The following is a 19555-nucleotide window of genomic DNA, read 5'->3' as shown; positions in this document are numbered from 1 at the left end:
CGATATGTTGGGATCAGGTTAGGTCTTGAAATTGCCAATTCTTTCCACTTCTGATCCCTCTATGAGGACAGGTGTGTGTGTGTGTGTTCCCTCATCTTATCCTGATTATCCTGAAGTCCACAATCAGCTCTTTGGTCTTTCTGACATTGAGTGCGAGGTTGTTGCTGCAACACCACTCATCTAATTGGTATATCTCACTCCTGTACGCTCTCTTGTCACCATCTGAGGTTCTGCCAACAATGGTTATATCACCAGCTGTGAGCTGTGTGCAGCCACATAGTTATGGGTGTAAAGAGAATAGAGAAATGGGCTAAGCACACATCCATGAGGTGCGCTAGTATGGATTGTCAGCGAGGTAGAGATGTTATTTCTGATCTGCACAGATTGTGGTCTTCGGGTTAGGAAGATGAGGATCCAGTTGCAGAGGGAGGTCCAGAGGCCCAGGTTCTGGAGGTTTTTGATCAGGACTGTAAGAATTATTGTGTTAAACGCTGAGCTGGGAGCACAGGCTGGCCAACTTGGAGGTCAAAGAATTATCAGAGGAGAGATAATAGTTCTGGGCATGGGTAAGTCATAGCTGTGAGATTAGTGAGCAGTGCTAAGTTGTGCTATAGCAACACTGGGAAATGCCAGAAATCAGGAAATAAGTAAATATACTCGTGAGCAGAGTAGCAATATTAAACCATATTTATCCCATGAGTAACCACGAAGAGTCTTCTAGTATAACATAGACTAATTTATCTTGAAAAATTTTAAAAGGAGCATTCATGAAAATGACATAATTTTGAAGAAACATAGATTGATTATACTTTTTAAAAATTGGCTATTTGTTCTTTTGGGTCCTTGCCAGCTCTCTGCCAGAGCAACTCATAATTCTACCTCAGACCTCTCCCAGCTTCTCTTTGGTCTTGTAATTTTAATATGAATGTACTTATCCTGCTCCCTCTTGAAGGCCATGTCTGCTTTCATCATATCTGTAGGCAGTACATTCCATAGCCTAACCACATGCGGCTAATATCGCTATTAATTCTTTTTCCATTTAATTTAGACCTATGAACTCCAGTCCTTAACAATTCCGCCTGAAACAGCCTTCCATTAATTGATACTTGATGCACGGTCAAGGATCTAAGCTGCAGGATGGTCTGCCCTGCAGGTCCAAAGATGTTGGGTTGGGGAAAAGCTTAGGGATGGCAGGCAAGAAATGAAGAACAGAACAGAATGTTCATGCTTATGCATTTTTCAATAATTAGCAAAGCTATTGTTTTTCATAATCAGGATTGAGTCCAAAATTCATATTGACTGCATGATGCCTAGAGCTATAGGAGTTCAGAAGGCTTTCTGCAAAAATAGGGTCACACCTATAATATTGTCTACATGTCCCGATTCCCTACTGAAAGAAGAATAAGTCCATAAGACAGTGGAGCAGAATTAGGCCATTTGGCCCATCAGGTCTGCTCTGGCATCAAATCATGGCTGATTTATTATCTCTCTCAAACCCATTGCCCTGCCTTCTAATGATAGCCTTACTAATCTCAGGGCTGTGTGCTAAATCCCCTCTTTTACTCTGTTTCCCCATAACTTGTCACCACCCACAGCTCTAATCTGCTAATTAAATTTGCCGATGACACTACATTGATTGGCCTAATCTCAAACAATAACGAGGTGACCTACAGGGATGAAGTCATCTCTCTGACACAGTGGTGTGAAGAAAACAACCTCTCCCTCAATGTTGCAAAAACAAAGGTGGTTGTGGATTACAGGAGGAATGGAGACAGGCTAACCCCTATTGACATCAATGGGTAAACTGCTTTAAATTCCTCAGCATCCACATCACCGAGGACCTCACGTGGTCTGTACACACCAGTTGTGTGGTGAAAAAGGCACTATAGCGCCTCTTTCACCTCAGCTGGTTGAGGAAATTTGGTATGGGCCCCCAAATCTTAAGAACTTTCTACAGGGGCACAATTGAGAGCATCTTGACGGGCTACATCACTGCCTGGTATGGGAACTGTACGTCCCTTAATTGCAAAATTCTGCAGAGAGTGGTGTGAACAGCCTAGAGCATCTGTAGTTGTGAGCTTCCCATGATTCAGGACATTTACAAGGATAGGTGTGAAAAAAGGGCCCGAAGGATCATTGGGGACCCAAGTCATCCCAACCACAATCTATTCTAGCTGCTACCATCCAGGAAACGGTACTGCAGCATAAAAGCCAGGACCAACAGGCTCCGGGACGGCTTCTTCCACCAGGCCATCAGACTGATTAACTCACACTGATTTGAGTGTATTTCTATGTTACACTGACCATTCTGTTTATTACAAATTATTATAAATTACTATGATTACTGTGACGGAGATGTAACGTAAAGATTTTTACTCCACATGTATGTGAAGAATGTAAGAAATATATTTAATTCATTTTTACATTCAAGAACCTATCAACCTTGGCTTTAAATATACCCAATAACAAAATATACTTGGGGAGAGAGTACACCAGAATTAACCAGACTGACCACATGATGTTAAATTGGAGATGTGAGGAGAAATTAAGTAGACTCATACATACATTCTCCATGTTTTGGAAGTTTTCTGCTGTCAGGAGAGAGCCCTTTAAACATCTGACGAGAAAACACAACAGATTGTGCGTCATCTTCTCTGTGACTGCCAAACCTTGGTCATTTGTTGCAACTGGGAACCTTTAGTTATGTTCTACAACAATTGACATCATTAGGTGTGTATCAGATGCTGGGAAACCTTCTGAAGAAATCATATCTTAATTGGAAGTGCTGAATCTAATTTTGTGATTATCACACCTATATATTTAAAAGACAAATCAAGTTACCTCTAGGTACATTAAGTAATTAGGAATAGAAATGAAATATTGGTCATTAATGCAATGGGGATGCAAATAAAAAGTAGGAAAGTCTTGTTACATCTTGGCCCACAGCTGTATTGAAAGCCCCTTCAGATCTATTTCTGTAATGAAGTGGATGATATAGGGAAGATTTAGCACAGTGGAATATACTTAATGGAATTTAAATGAATGAGAGGTGATCTTCTGTGCACATCTGAGGGGACCTAACAGGAAAGACATTGAAATGACGTTTTCCCTCATTGTGGAAGCTAAAATTGTGGGCATAGTTTCAGAACAAAGGGCAGGCTATAGAGTATAAAGTGAAGATGAGGAGGAATTCCGTCTCACCACAGGTTGTGAATCTCTGAAACTCTCTTCCTAAGCTGTGAAGGACGAATCATTGAATGTATTTAAGGCCAAAATCAACAGAACATTGATTTATAGTGAAGCAAATCATTATGGAGAACAGACATATTGTGCAGATAAGGCCAAATTCAAAACAGCCTTGATCATACTGCAAGTACAGTAGGATTCAGAATCTACGTATTTGGGCTACCAGCTGCACTCGTTTTTTTATGTCCTTGTGTAAAACTTGGGGAAAGTCAGTGACCATAAGCTGGGTTTGGCTTCACGTTCTTATTCATTCATTTTGCGCAAGAATGTTGAAAACTGTGTTTATGAAAATTAATTTTCTTCAATTTTAATCTATTTTTACAATTACTCAAGCTAAACACAGTATTCTGCTTCATTTTCCGTAAATGCTACTACAAGATTAAAGTTGCTTGAAGGAAGAACAATTTGGTTCCATGGTTACCTGGTAGACAAGATACAAAATTGACTTAGCTGTAGAAGACAGCAGGTAGTGGTGAAGTAATGTTTCTCTGACTAGGTTTATAACTAGTGGTGTTCTGCAGACCCCTGTCACATATATATAGCACTACAGCACAGAAACAGGCCCTTCAGCCCATTTAGTCTATGGTGAACTATTCTGCCTAGTCCCAATGACTTGCAGCTGGGCCGTAGCTCTCCATACCCCTCCCATCAATGTACTTATCCACACTTCTCTTAAATGTTGAAATCGAACTTGTAACCATTATTCCGCTAGCATCTTGTTCTACACGCTCACCACCATCTAAGTAAAGTTCCCTCTCGTGTTCCCTTAAACTTTTCACCTTTCACGCTAAACCTTTGATCTCTAGTTCTAGTCTCAACCAACCTCAGTGGAAGAAACCTACTTGCATTTACCCTGTCCACACCATTCATAATTTTATATACCTCAGTCAAATCTCACCACCCCTACAATCCAGAAATAAACAAGGCCCAACCTATTAAACTTCTTATAACTCAGGTCCTTACATCCTGGCAGCATCCTTGCAAATTTTCTCTGTACTTTTTCAATCTTTTTGATATCTTTCCGGTAGGTAAGTGACAGGAACTGTAGTAATACTCCAAACTAGGCTTCATCAGTATCCTGTTGAACTTCTATATAACATCGCAACTCATATATTCAGTACTTTGATTTATGAAGACCAGTCTTCCAAAAGCTCTCTTATGACCCTATTTAGCACTTTCAAGGATTGTATTTCCAGATCTCTCTTTTCTATTACACTCTTCAGTGCCCTACCATTCTCTGTATAAATCCTTCACTGCTTTGTCCTCTCAAAATGTAACACCTCACCCTTTTCTGTATAAAATACCACATACCATTTTTCAGCCCATTTCTCCAACCGGTCCAGATGTCACTGCAAGCTTTAACAGCCTTCTTCACTGTCCACTACACCCGCATCTTGCTATCATCCACAAATCTTTTGATCCAGTTTACTACATTATCATCCAGATTGATGTAGGTGGCAAACAACACTGATCCCTGTTGCACACCACTAGTCACAGGCCTCCAGGGGTAACTTTGAACTACCACTCTCTGACTTCTCCCATGAAATCAATGTCAGATCCAATTTACTACCTCTTTCTGAACGCCAACTGACTGAATCTTCTTGACCAACCTCCCATATGGGACCTTGTCAAGGCCTTGTTAAAGTCCATATAGGCTCCATTCACTGCCTTTCCTTAATCAATATTCTTGATAACCTCCTCAAAAAAACTCTATAAGATTGGTTAGATACAACCTACCACTCGCAAAGCCACATTGACTATCTTTAATCAGTCCCTATCTATCCAACTACTTACATATCTGGTCCCATAGAATACGTTCCAATTACTTTCCCACTACAGGCTCACCAGCCTATAATTTCCCATCTTATTGTTGGAGACTTTCTTAAACAACTGAACAATATTAGCCACCCTCCAATCCTCCAGCTAAGGATAAATACCTCTGCAAGGACATCTGCAAATAAATGATTTAGATGAAAAATTGGCGTAGCTTTGGATAATGAAGTAGCTTGCCAGAGGATTCATCAAGACGTAGATTCGAGATATGGGCAGAGGTGACGCAGATGGTGTTTAATCCTGACAAGTATCATGCATTGCATGTTAGGGAAAATATACAGAAAATAACAGAACTCTTAAGAGTACTGCTGCACAGAGAGATCTAGTGGTGCAAATTCCACCTCCCTGAAAGTGGCATCACAAGTAGATAGGGCAGTGTAGAAGGTACAGAGCATTTTTTTTTATATTGGTTGGGGCACTGATTATAAAAATGGAGAAGTCATGATACAGTTGCAGACATCCCACCCCGCAAAAATTCATTTCAGGGAGGTAGCACCACCACCCCTGCCCCCCGCAACCCCATATCCTCCCCCCCGCCCCCTGCCAGTTGACCTTCTCTGTTAGACTTTGGTTTACTGCTGAAAAGAACTGTGAAATACTTGAGCAGCCTTCCCTGTGCTTTAGCCTCCCTAATAGGTTGTGGTCCCTAAAAGCATAAGCTGTATCCTTATTATATTGTCTTATGCAGAAAATGTGACATTAAAATATGTACTTATATTATCATGGAGTTTTTTTTATTCTTTTACAACTTTAAGCAAGTCTATAGAGAGCTTGGCCTCATCACGTAGGACATCAATAAAGTAGCTCTTTAGCTGCTAGCCAGCTAGTTTAAATAACGTTAGCTATGCTAATGAACAAATGACACCTGTTAATCTCACCTCAACATGTCTTTTACAGTCATTTAACCCACCATGGGCAATAGAAAAGTCACTGTTGCAAACAGTGCAGCAAGCAGCACTGTCATTATTTTTGACCCCTATTAGGCAGGGGTACACTTCAGTGTAGTCGGGGTTGAAGTACATTTTATATTTTCTTTTTTTGGAACACTCTGCCATGGCACTGCAGGACACCAAACTGAACTGATGGGCAATGAAAGAGAGAGAGAGGTCGATTGTAAAGCCCGCCCTCAGAGAAAACTGATAGGCCTACTTAGCACAAAGAGAGACCAATCAAGATGCTCTCTCTGTCACTCTCTTGCTACATCTCTCTCTCTCTCTCGCTCTCGCTCTCTCAAAAGAAATCGATTTCTGGAATATTGTATATAATTTGCAGGCGTCAGGAAGCCGCTATCAATATACGGGGAGACTCCCGGAACTTCCGGGAGAGGTGGGATGTCTGCAGTTGTGTAAAATTTTAGTTAGGCCACATTGGAGTATTGTGGAGAGGATGCAGAAGAGGTTCCAGGATGTTACCTGGATTGGAGAGTAGTTGCATGAACTTGGATTTTTTTATCTGGAGCATTGAAGATCGAGGGAAGACCTGAATGAAGTTCATAAAATTATGAGATGCAGCATTAGATTATATAGGATACATAACAGCATAGCACAGCACAGGCCCCTTGGCCCATGTTGTTTGCTGACCCTTTAACTTACTCTAAGATCAAACTAAACCTTCACTCCCACTCTATCTAAGAGTCTCTTAAATGCCCCTAATGTATCTGCCTCTACCACCACCTTTGGCAGTACATTTCATGCACCCACCACTCTCTGTATAAAAATTGAAACACTGACATCCACCTGGACTTTTTCCACATAATTTAAAGTTATGTCCCCTCAAATCATTTTGCAATACTACTTTAAGAGTGAAGGAAATTGCATACACTCACGATGTCCAATATTACTGCTGAAAAGTTTGAGTTTTCCAAGGAAAGTGGTAATAGCCTCTTTGCATGATATGAGGTAGCAGTTTTTTCCTTATAAAAAAGTACAGACTTTTGCACTGTACTATATTTGGTCAGCGTGGAGCAAAGAGTGAGTTTGTAAATCTGGTGGGAATACTTGTGGCCCCTATTAAATCTGACGTGGCCCCTGGGGGACAATATGGCACACACTGAGAACCATTGAAGTAGATCCTATCTATTCCACAGGACTGATTCCTGCAGGACCAACCCTTTTCTGTATCTATCTTCCAATTCCCCATTAGAACTCCTACATTCACACTTTTCTCTGAGCTTGATGGTACCCTGGATAAAATTATTCAAAGATTTCTCCTCTCACCTACATGTCATTGTGTCTAATTTGCACTGCAGTTTTTAAATTAAGTTGGAATTTCTCTGTAGTTAAGAATGCATTATAAATGTGGCAGTCGGGGACAGCCTTGCTGACCAGAAACTCCCGATTGTGACAAAAATCTCTGTTGTGACTTAAGTTAGATTTTATAGTTTTTATAATGAATTCTGTTGGATAGCAGTTGTGTTAATTTAGTATGTGAGTTCTTTTATACTTGTTCGTACAGATTTACTAAGCATTAAATATTTCAGCAAAAGCTGACTTATAACAGTTTGTGCTCCCTAATGATTCAATCCAATCCCAATGATAAAATAGGGAGGTTGAGGTTTGAATGAATAATGGTCACCTAAGCAATAAACCAGAATTTGACTGGTATGCTGATTTTTATTCCCTAACAATTTTTTGCCTGATTGTTTTCAAGACAGACAGCCCAAATCCAACATTCCTATTAAAGGAATGGCACAGCCAGAAATGTGCATCTCAGAAGCTCTGTCTTTCTATAGAAGAAGCAAGGAGCAGAAGTGCCAGTAGATAAAAATTATATTTTAAAAAATTAGTTAACACACATGGGGTTATAGTTCACCAATTGTATTAATGTATCAAATTATTTCCCACTTTTTCATTTAAGATTTGGTTATTTTGTTTAATATTGTTTAAAATTCCTAGGATGGGCACCTTTAAGCTTGATTTATGTAGTAAACATAATGCTTTGTCTTAAACTGCCAGCGTAAATTAATTTGCATAACAGTAGAGATATTCTGATCCTTACCTGTGGGAGAGCTGATCCTAAACCATGGATAAATACTTGGGCAATTGTCATGATTCCTTTTATTTCTTTTATACAAGATTAGTAACACTCAGTTAAAAGGTTTTTTCTATTCCATTTACAATTTCTGTTTGTAACCTGCAGTTATTGCGAATAAATTGCCTAGGGTCACCAGTAATTCTTTAATAAAATCTGTGACATTAATTTGGGCATTCATGTGTGAAACAATTTTTTGATTTGCTACCTTAATTCTCTTGATAAATCACGTCAAAGATAAAGAATTGATGTGTGGTTTGCTTTGTAAAGTCAGTAAGAAAGGCTGTCCCATGTAAATGATGGAAAGGAGTTGTTATTTGAAACCAAAACATATTGTATGAAGAGCTGTCTTATACTGTATTAGAATAAGCAGATATTGTTAAGGTGCACTAATCCATGCAGGAAATGCTATATTAATCAGGCATTTACTTAATTCAAATAAAACCTGTTAACAGTATCGAAAACTGTCTTTCCACAAAGTTTTTAAAAAAGCTCAAAAAACTACAGTAAAGCTCTGGATAATCCACTAACTGATTTTTCAGATCTCACAGTTGTTCGGCTCTTGAGCTTATTTGCCCCATTCCTTGTAGACTCACTGGAGCCTTATTTCTCAGGCTTCTTTTAAATTCACGATGCTTTACTTTCCATGATCTCTTTAAACTCACTGGCGCCTCATTTCCCGTGCTTCATTTAAACTAACTGTACCCCACTTCTCACTGTCTCTTTTATCTCACCTGAAACACCATTTCTCAATGTAGCGGACCCACTCATTTCTGTGGTCTGTGGTAATCTCTTAAGGGTTTTGTGCTGGAGGACTTGATGGTAGTGCCATTCAGTTTAAAGGCAGAGTGGTTAAACTTCCACATGTTGGAGGTGTGCATTGCCTCGTGTGTCATGAATACTTATTGATACTTACCAGTTTAACCTGATTGAATCCAAGTCTTGCTGCATGCATCCACATGATGGTTCAATATCATAGGAACTGTGACTTTCTGAAAGAGGGAGTATGATTAACAACTAAAGATAATTATGCCAAGGACACTGTCCTGAGAAACACCTATAGCAATATCCTGAAGCTGAAGTGATTTTTGCAGTGCCTTTGCTCTCTGGGACCCCAGTCCATTGTAGGTATGCCCCAAGACCAATTCAGATGCTGATATCATTGAACACTGGTATTGATCAATACACCACACATTCACATTTGTCAGGCCTGCATATACAGGTACCTCCCAGTCTCTACCCAGCTAGCAGGAGTAATCTGCCACTCACTTCCAACTCATCAGCTTATTTAAACCCTACTGTCACCCACAATCCTTTGTGCACATACAAGTCAGCCATTCTCAACTAATTGTTCCTTCCCTACAATTACCTTGGTGCTTTGTCGTGTTGAGTATCTGTTCTATTTTGTTTTGTGGCCCCTCATGGCTTGTTATTTTAATGTTTATTACTAAAATATTGTTCACTGCTAAATAGTCTCCACTGCTCTGCTTTTGGGTCAAGCCTCCTCTACATTTCCTGATAGATCAGTGAACCAGCAATTGACCCAGCAGAATTTCCTTGTCCAAGGGAGTTGGTCTCTCAACAAAAGTACACAATCCTGAAGCAGCAGGAACCCATTTGTCATCTGCATGGCAGTCTGAAACAACTCTCCATCTTGATACAGCAAACCCTCGCCAGTCAACTTCCTCCCTTGGAGTCCTGGATTCCGGTGTTCGAATGCTCCAACTTGATGCCACAACTTTCTGTCCCAGTGCATTTTATACTTATAGCTCCAGCCATCTCTATTCCACAGACTGAACCAAGATTGCCTTCCTCATCTCTCTCCTGACTAGCCAAGCTCTGACCTAGGCTGTTGCTAGCTGGGATAATAAAACCACCAGTTGCAATAAATATGAGGAATTCACTGCTGAGATGCACCGGGGTTTTGACCGTGCAAGAAGTGGAGGAGAGGCAGTGGATTCGATACTTTGCCTATGTCAAGGGTCATGCTTGGGGCTGGATTACAGCATGGAATTCATGACCTTCATAACGGAGTGCGCTGGACTGCGGAAGTGCTGCTTGCTCATTACCATCATGGCCTCTTAGAGCACTTGACAGATGAGCTGTCTACCTACCCTGGAGATTCCCACTGATCTCGAAAGCCCTCTGAATTGACAAGCGTCTTATGGAATGAGCCGGAGAGCTATGTTGGTTGCTGTCAGGGCTTTATGGGCTTTTGTTCTTGGTAGGGTCACCCATGCCAAACAGATCAAAGGGCAGAGGCTAGACTAAGAGTGATCCATCAGTCCTCCAGGTTTGTAAGTTCAGCCTGGTCAAACAAAAGTGTTACAAAAACAACAGTGAAGAATCCTTCTACATCTGAGTATAATGACATTCCTGAGTCTCCACCTGGGACTTGCGTGACTGACAGTCGTGAAAACCAAGAGGAAGCTACTGACATGATGAAGGAAGCCCTGAGCACCACCAGAGGCCAAGGACCTTCATTACTGGCCTAAATGTCAGCGGCGTAAGTAAGTTATGGAACGGCCCTTCAGATCATTAGCTAGAACCCCAGTTCCATTCCCAGAACCATTTTATGCTGCAGGACCTTAATCATCAATGCCTCCAGAACCCATGCAGGTAAGGAGAGCTCCTGTAACATCCCCCTCCTCCAAGAGCATGAGCATTGTTGGAGAAACAACTTGTGTGCTTACTGCGAAGCGACTGATCACCCGTGCATCAAATGCCCACTGCAGCTGGGAAAACGGCACCACCAGGTAGAGACGAGGGGTCATCTATCCTGTAAGCTGTTGAGTCCATCCAATTCTTCCTTACTGACTCATCTCATCTCGGGTTACCCCTGGCTCCCCCTTACGACTCTCACTCTGTCTGGCCATCTGGTTCACTGCCGAGTCGGGGACCACCTGCCTGCAAACTCAGCTAACTTCACTCCACAAATTCTTGGAGTTGAAAGGAGCTCCCGACTCCACCAGATTCCCACAGGAATACCACGACTTTGCCATCGACTTAAGTAAAAGGGAAGCTAGCAGCACCCTGCGACATCACAGACAACACGACTGCACAGTTGACCTTCTGGAAACCACCTTTTCCCAGGGTCATCTGTTCTCACTCTCCCCTTTTGAGACCTAATGACTATATCGCAGAAGCGCTACAGCCAATGCAGGGAGGTGGAGGTCTTTGTCCCTGTATTGACTACTGTGGATTCAACAGTTTCCCTCTTTCCTTGATTGCATCAGATCTTCACCAAACTGGATCTCAGTGTGTGTACAATCTGATCCATATCCACCAGGGGGATGAGTGGAAGATAGCGTTCATAATAACTTCTGTCCACTATGAGTACTTGGTGGTGCCTTTTGGACTCTTCAACAGTCCAGCTGTTTTTCAGGCCTTCATTAACGAGATCCACAGAGGCATGCTACGCAGGTATGCTTTCGTCTACCTTGACAATATTGTCACCTTCTCCAAGGATCCCCAAGACTATGTCTGTCATGTCCGTTCAGTCCTTTAACATCTCTTCAAAAACTCATTTACTTCCATGCCTGGGTTAAGTACTTTCACCCCAAGGCATAACCATAGACTCAGAGAAAGTGTATGTCATCATTGGATGGTCCAGCTGTGCTCCCTTAAAGGAACTACAGTGCTTCTTGGGCTTATCCAACTTCTACTGCTGTTTCATCAGGAACTACAGCAAAATCGCCGCTCCACTCACATCCCTCACCAGATATTAACACCTAGATAACCAGGTCTGCTGCTGCATTATGGAGTAGGAAACATCAGATGGGTCTTGGGGGAATGGAGACATTGGCTGATAGGAAACACCGAGCCCTTCCTGATCTGGACTGACCACCAGAACGTCATATCCATTCAACAGATACACTAACCCAACACACATCAGACAATTCAATTGCTTTTCGTCGAGCAATTCAACTTCGCCATCTCCTACCAACCCAGCTCCAGGAACACTAATGTGGATGCTCTGTGACGACAGTTTATTCTAGCTGAAATGGAGATTGACCCTTTGCCATTACTCTATCCTTTCAGATCTTCACCCTGATCATCTGGGGCCCTGAGAACCAAATCATCCAGTCTCTACTGCACGAGCCTTCTCTTTGCTTGTACGTATCAGCAGCCCTAAGCTTTGAGTGGGCCCACTCTTCAGCCTTCTCCAGCCATCCAGGTGCAGTGGACTCTGGGTTTTCTGCGATGCTGGTTCATGGCCCACCATGATCGCAGATGTACATCAGTTCATCACTTCCTGCTTCCTGCTCTCAATGTGCCTCGTCCAGTTCCTCCAACCAGTGACCCTTTGCACTCCTGCACCCCTACTGGTCCCTCAATGCCTATGGTCCCACATTGCCATAGATTTCATCATGGGTTTTCCACCTTCTGATGGGACTATGGTGATCATGACAGTTGTGGGCTGGTTCTCCAGGCAGCCCACTTCGTTGCTCTCCCCAAATTTCTGTCAGCAGTTGAGATAGCAGACCTGGTTCTCCAACATGTAGTTTGCCTCAACCAGTTGCTCTGTCTTGTTGCCTTGTTGTGTTAAGTATCTGTACTCTCTTGTCTTGAGGCCCCTCGTGGTGTGTTGTTTTGCAGACTATTATTAAAGTTACCATTTATCACTGAATGGTCTCCGCTGTTCTGCTTTTTTGTCAAATCTCCTCTACATTTCCTGACAAAACTTACAGTGGTATAGAGAAATACAGCATTAAAAACTGGCTCATTGGTCCACCAAGTCTGTGCTGGTCATCTACCCATTTATTCTAATCCTCCATGAATCCACATTTATTATTTTTCCTACATTCCTAAAAACAACCACCCCCCCACCCCCAAAATTTTACCACTCACCTGCACACCAGGGGCAATTTACAGTGGCCAGTTAGCCTACACATTTGCACATCTTTGAGATGTAGGAGGAAACCATAGCTTTTCAATGAAGGCCTGCAAAGTACCATTCATTGCGCAACTTACATTCAAATGTACTCTAGATGTTGGCCACGGGCCCAATCAGACCTTTAGCTGTGCTGGGAGGTACTGATGGTGGTGCGGCGTTTTTGTGGTCAGAAAGGAATGGGGTGATAAGAAGAAGCAGATAGTTTTGGGGAACCAGAATTAGATAATACTCTTCTGATGGGGCAGAGTGAATTGAAAAGCATTCTTCAATCTGGGTTGTCAGAATTGAAGAATCTTCTTTCAGGAAAGGTAGGAATGGAAAATTGTCAGGGCAGAAAGAAGCAGTGTGTCTTTCTGAGAGAATAGAATTGAGGATATGTCTTCTGGTGGGGAGTGATGAATCGGAGAGTTCTGTATTAGCAATGGAAGAATTATAGTGTGTGTCACTGAGAGGAGAAATTGAGTTGTCTTCTATCAGGAATGGGAGAAATGGGCAGGTTTCTCTTGTTGGGGATGGAGAAATTAGAGTTTTCTGTTGGTTGAATGGAATTAGTGACTCCCTCTCTGGAATTGAGGGAAATGTTGAATCATCTTTTGACTGGGAGGAGCAAATAGCACATTCATCTGGGCATCAGAGATTTGGAGAACCTAGAGATATTGGAAAATATTTTTTTCAGAAAAGGGGGATATGGAAAGTCTGTTGAATAAGAGGAAGTCAGACAACTTTCATTTGTTGATTGAGGAAAATAATACTGCCCTTTCCTACTGAGGAGGGTTGGAATAATAAAATAGCCTTGGGGAGAAGGTTGAAGGGAATTGTCTCCGTAGTATCTGAGAAGCAGGAGATTGCAATCATTAATTTCCAGCAGGGATTTGAAAGCCTGTCATAGGCAGAGATGAGTTTGGAGGGTCAATAAAGGTGAGAAGGACCAAAAGGAGAAGTCACAGGTTCAGTTGATAAAATGGAGTCACTATGAGATGAAACAATGGATGAAGGTAAGTATTTTACTCAACTTGCAAGTCTCCCAGTTCAGCATTGTACCAGGAACCCTAACAGTAGACACCAGTAGCATTGCATCACACAGCTCTGACAAAGAACTTTAGGTTGCACCTGTGGCTTGTGACTGGAAATACCAGGTCAAATTTCCATATTGGTGTTATTTGAAAGGGGACTGATCACAAACATGAATTACTGTGGGTTAAATGGATTTTCAGTCGCATATGGTGTAAAAAATTGCACTATGCAATCTAAATTCTAAAAACTGCTCTCTGATTCAATTAATGTTAGCAGAGATCTACTAGTACCTGATTTGATTGAAAAATCCAAGGCATTTGCACTCCTTCCTCCATAAGATTGTTGTTTTTTATAAGGAGGTGTCAAACCAACAGGATATAACTTGTGTAAAGGAAGTGTTCCATCAATGGTTGATACACATCACCATGAATGTTTTAAGAGCTATCAGTAATTTTGAAATTATCATTCTGAATGAACACTTCCTTGCTAATGATTTTCCTACAGCTGACTTAGCAATAGCCATAACTATCCGTATTGAAGTGAAAGATATGTAAAATAAATTATAAATGTAATTTGCAAAGTAATACAAAACCTTACATGTGTTGGTTTTGAAGAAATTATCTGTTAACCCTGTGTATCCCTAAGATGAAGTTACTTTTTACTGGTTGGCCTATGGTAGGAAGAAGTACACAATTACAATATGAGGATCATGTTAATTTTTATAATCTGGGGCACATGATTGAATATGAAGTTTGAATTGAAAAGTAATAGCCATATTGTTTAAAATTATAAATGACCTGCAGTGGGAAATCAAAATCAGGTTTAATATCGCAAACAAAAATCTGCAGATACTGGAAATCCAAGTAACACAAGCAAAATGCTGTGAGTTCCTCCAGCATTTTGTGTGTGTTGCTTAGGTTTAATATCACTGGCATTTGTCATGAAATGTGTTTTGTAGCAGTAGTACAGTGAAAAAACAAAATTGACGATAAGAAATATATATATATATATTAAAAACAATAAATTCTATTAAGTTGTGCAAAAAGAGAGCAAAAAATCATGAGGTAGTGTTCATGGGTTGGTTCATTGTCCACTAAGAAATCTAATGGCAAAGGGAAAGAAACTATTCCTAAAGTGTTGATTGTGTGTCTTCAGGCTCCTGTACCACTTCCCTGGTGGTAGCAATAAGAACATGGCTTGTTCTAGGTGATGGGGGTCTTTAATGATGGATGTTACCTTTTTGGGACATTGCCTTTTCAAGGTGTCCTTGAGACTGAGAGGCTAGTGCTCACAATGGAGCTGGCTGAGTTTGCAACCTTCTGCAGCTTTTTCAAATCCTGCACAATGGCCCCTCCATACCAGATGGTGATGCAGTCTGTTAGAATGCTCTCCACGGTACATCACTGGAGATTTGCTGGAGTCTTTGGTGACATACCAAATCTCCTCAAGTTCCTAATGAAATATAGTTGCTCACCATTTCCACTCCAGATCATTCAATGAGGACTGGTGTGTTTTCCCTCAACTTCCTCTGCATGAAATCCATAATCAATTCCTTGGTCCTTGGTCTTACTGACATTAAATGTAAGGTTGTTGTTGTGACGCCACTCAACCAGCTGATCTGTTTTACTCCTGTATGCCTCCTCATTGTCATCTGAGATTCTGCCAACAACAGTTGTGTCAATGGCAAATTTATAGGTAGCGCTTGAGTTGTGCCTAGCCACCCAGTCATGGCTGTAGAGAGAATAGAACAGTGAGCTAAGCACACATCTTGAAGTTCAAGTTTATTGTTATTCAATCAAACACATGCATACTGCCAGATGAAACAACTTTCATCCGGACCAAACTGCACAACACAATACATATAATTCATACACACAACACATATAGTAATATTGCCACAAATAATAAGGTGCATTTTTGACGCAAGTTTAAAAAGTAAGCAGTATAACGCTACTGGCGCTTCATACGTGATGAGGCTTGAATGGTGGCAGAAAGTTCACTAGTCTTATGGCCTGGGGAAAGAAGCTGTTTCTCATCCCAACAGTTCTTGTTCTAATGATACAGTACCTCCTGCCTCGTAGAGGGTCAAAGAGATTGTCGGACAGATGGAAGGGATCAGTGACAATACTAAGGGCCCTGTGTACACAGAGCTCAAGATAAATATATCTGATGGGTGGAAGAGAGACCCCAAGGATCCTTTCAGCAGTGCTCACAATTCTTTTTAGGGACTTTCAGTCAGATACCTAGCAATTCCTGTAGCATACACTAATGCAGCTGGTGTGGACGCTCTAGCAAAATTTGTTTAGAATGAGTGGGGGGAGCCTCACTCGTTTCAATTTTCTCAGGAAGTATAGATGCTGCTGCACATTTTTGACCAAAGAGGTGATGCTAAGGGATCAGGTGGGATCGTCTGTTATGTGTACTTCCAGAAACTTGATGCTCCTAAGTATCTCCACAGTAGCAATCATCTCTTTGGTCTAATCCACATTGAGACTCAAGCTGTAGTGTTTGCATCATTCTACCAGCCGTTACCACCTCTCTTTGCACCATCTCATCGTTGTTGATGAGGCCAACTATTGTATGTCATCAGCGAACTTGATGATTCTGTTTGAACTGGATCTGAACACGCAGCCCTCAGGGACACTAATGCTCAGCAGAACTAGAGATGTTTCTGCCAACATGATCTGATTGAGACCTTTCTGCCAAGAAATCCAAGATACAGTTACAGAGATGCGACCCAATGAGGACAGTTTATCCACCAGCTTCCAAGGGGTCATCATATTAAACGCCGAACTGAAGTCAGTAAGCAGCATCCTGCCATTTGAGGCACCATTTTCTAGGTGGGACAGGGCGATGTAGAGTGCAGAAGCAGTGGCATCATCAGTGGACCAATTTGAGTGATAAAAGAACTGGAAAGGATGCACCCTGAGGTGCGCCGGAGTTGATTGTGAGCAAGGAGGAGATGTTATTTCCGATCTGCATCGACAGTCATCCACTGTGAGGAAGTTAAGGATCTAGTGGCAAAGGGAAGTGCAAAGGCCCAGGTTTTGAAGCATGTTCATTAGTACTCAGGGTATGATGATGTTGAGCACTGAACTGTGATCACTAAACAGCAGCCTGACATAGGTATTGTAGTTGTCCAGGTGGTCCAAGGCCAAGTGGAGAGCCAGTGAGGTTGTATCCGCTGCAGTCCTATAGTGGTGGTAGGCAAATTGCAGTGGGTCCAGGACCTTGCTGAAGAAAATAGGTTCTTTCCAGAAAGAAAACTTGTTTTCTTGTTGACAGGTGCAATGGAAAAAGTATTTAGTCAAGAATTTTCAGTTACAGGATATGACTAATAAATGTTTTGGTTTAATGTGAGGGTACTGTGAAATTACTTTGCTTTATCCTCAGTATTATGTTGTAATGTGATCAGAGTCCATCCTAAGTGTAGTGAATCATAAACATGAGATTCTGCAGATGCTGGAAATCCAGACACACAAAATCTGGAGGATCACAGCAGGTCTAGCAATATCTATGGAAATGAGTAATAAGTCGATGTTTCAGTCCGAGTCTTTTGAAGAATCTTAGCCCTAACCATGATTGTTAATTCCTCTCTTTAGATGCTGCCTGACCTGCTGATTCCCCCCAGCATTTTGTCTGGGTTAACTGTAGTGAAGTTTGAATAGTCCAAAAGAATAAAAAGACTAACAAGCATTGATGAAATAACCATTGTAAATAAATGCAGCAGGTAGGTGTTCCTGCTGCTGGTAACAGGAGAAGGCAGTGCTGTACATTCAACATTGCAAAGAAAGTTGACTTTTATTTTACCCAGGTGACTTTTTTAACAGGTTAATTAAGGATGTTACTTTCTAACCGCACCCCCCCCCCCGCCTTACACCCCACACCAGAACCAGTGATTGTATCACTTTCAGCTATAATTCAGTCATTCTGTTTGTTTTCACAAACTTACAGGAGATTCACAGAATATTGCTGGAGATGGAGTATTCAGTTTTGAGAGACTGGATAGACAAGGGTTTCTAAGGCTAAAGGGGAAAGTTTAAGCCAATGTGTGAGAGATTTAGAAGGGATTTCTTTTTGCCCAGAGGTTGGTTGGAATCTGGAACACCCTGCCTATGGTGTGTGGAGCCAGATACACTCATAAAAGTAAGAAGAATGTAGACAAGCACTTGAATTGCCAAGGCATAGAAGGTTATGGATTAACTTCTGGTAAAGAGGATTAGTATAAATGGGTACTTGATGGCTGGCTTGGATACTGAGGGCCAAATTATCTGTTTCTGTGCTATATAACCGTGATTTCAGTGCTTTTTTTCTATTTTTCAATAATTCATTACAGTGTATTATTGTAGGAGCTCAGAAAAGGTGGCATTGGTATAGATATTTTAATGTTTTAATTAGAATCTTAAAAGTGTAAATCCTTTTATAAAACTTGCAGGGTATTAGTCATACTAATACTAATTATGCAAATCATACCTAATTTATGAGTGTACATTTAATTAGAAAAGCCTTTCATTATCAAACTTTGAAGGTATCATCATTTAGTTAGGAACAATTATGCTAATTGAACTTAATTTGCATGTACAAATTAGGCTGATTGCATAAATAGATTTCTCGTATAACACAAAATTACCATTACATTTACCATTTTAGAATTTCTTAGAAATTTTTAGAACATTATTTTAATTTTTATTGCATGTGTAGAATTGAGAACCATCCCTATTGATAAGCTTTTATAACTTTTTAAGGAAAGAAGGTCCTTTAAGAAAAATCTTAGGTTTTTGTTGTGCTGAAGGTGAGAAATAGAAATATTATAATTTGAGTCTTTGCAGAATAAAGTATACTCAGGCTAAGTATTGAATAAATGGAAACTTAGCAGTTCAACAGCATGAAATATAATCTTTATTTAAAGAATGAATGGCAAGTAATTTTGATGCAACACCATTGCAGTATTAAAAATGCTAATTTGGATACTTTTGTCAGTTTGCAAACTCCAGGATTCATGCTTTTAGTAAGCAAATATTGGAACTAAATTATTTTAAGAGACCTAAAGCCATTTAATTTCATGCTGAAAAGCCTGTATGTATAGGATATTTGCAATATTTTAAATATAACACTATTTATGTAACTGAACACCAAATAACACACTGATTTTTCCAACAGGATGCAGGAAAATGCCAATAGATTGTGAACAGGACGACATAGTGCCCATATTCAGAAGAAAGTACATCAAATTGGGCACATACCTTTCTTTAGTTTTGAGTAAAGTAATAGACTGGAAATTGTTCCATGCATGAAAAACTGATGATATATGGGACTGACATGGAGTGATTCAATACATGTTTTGTGCATAGTCTCCCCACTACAATATTCTATTCTGCATTGACTTAAAGCCATCATGCCTGTCCGGGTGTCTCCAAGTGCTAACATGTGTATGCATGCTGGAGCAATTTGCTATACATATTGTAACTATGTTTTTGATAAAATTCAATGGTGGTGTGCACAAGGTCATTTTGTTATCCAGTGGTTTTTCTAGTC

General features: G+C 40.8%; 1 protein-coding gene across 3 annotated transcripts in view; it reads left to right on the top strand.

Moving 5' to 3' along the window:
* Positions 1–19555, top strand: part of slc10a7 (solute carrier family 10 member 7) — a 205996-nt gene that overhangs the window by 95402 nt on the left and 91039 nt on the right. The window contains exon 6 of one of the 3 annotated variants that reach the window (XM_072256034.1): positions 19181–19396. The exons of the other annotated variants lie outside the window; for them this stretch is intronic. Within the exon in view, the coding sequence (XP_072112135.1) occupies positions 19181–19201 (21 nt within the window). The 3' untranslated portion in view covers positions 19202–19396. Of the gene's footprint in view, positions 1–19180; positions 19397–19555 lie in introns of those variants that run through there. 3 annotated transcript variants of the gene reach the window in all.

Source organism: Mobula birostris, chromosome 4, assembly GCF_030028105.1.
Source record: "Mobula birostris isolate sMobBir1 chromosome 4, sMobBir1.hap1, whole genome shotgun sequence".
Classification (NCBI taxonomy): Eukaryota; Metazoa; Chordata; class Chondrichthyes; order Myliobatiformes; family Myliobatidae; genus Mobula; species Mobula birostris.
The sequence above is the reverse complement of the archived record's forward strand: the minus strand, read 5'-3'. Positions and strand labels throughout refer to the sequence as shown.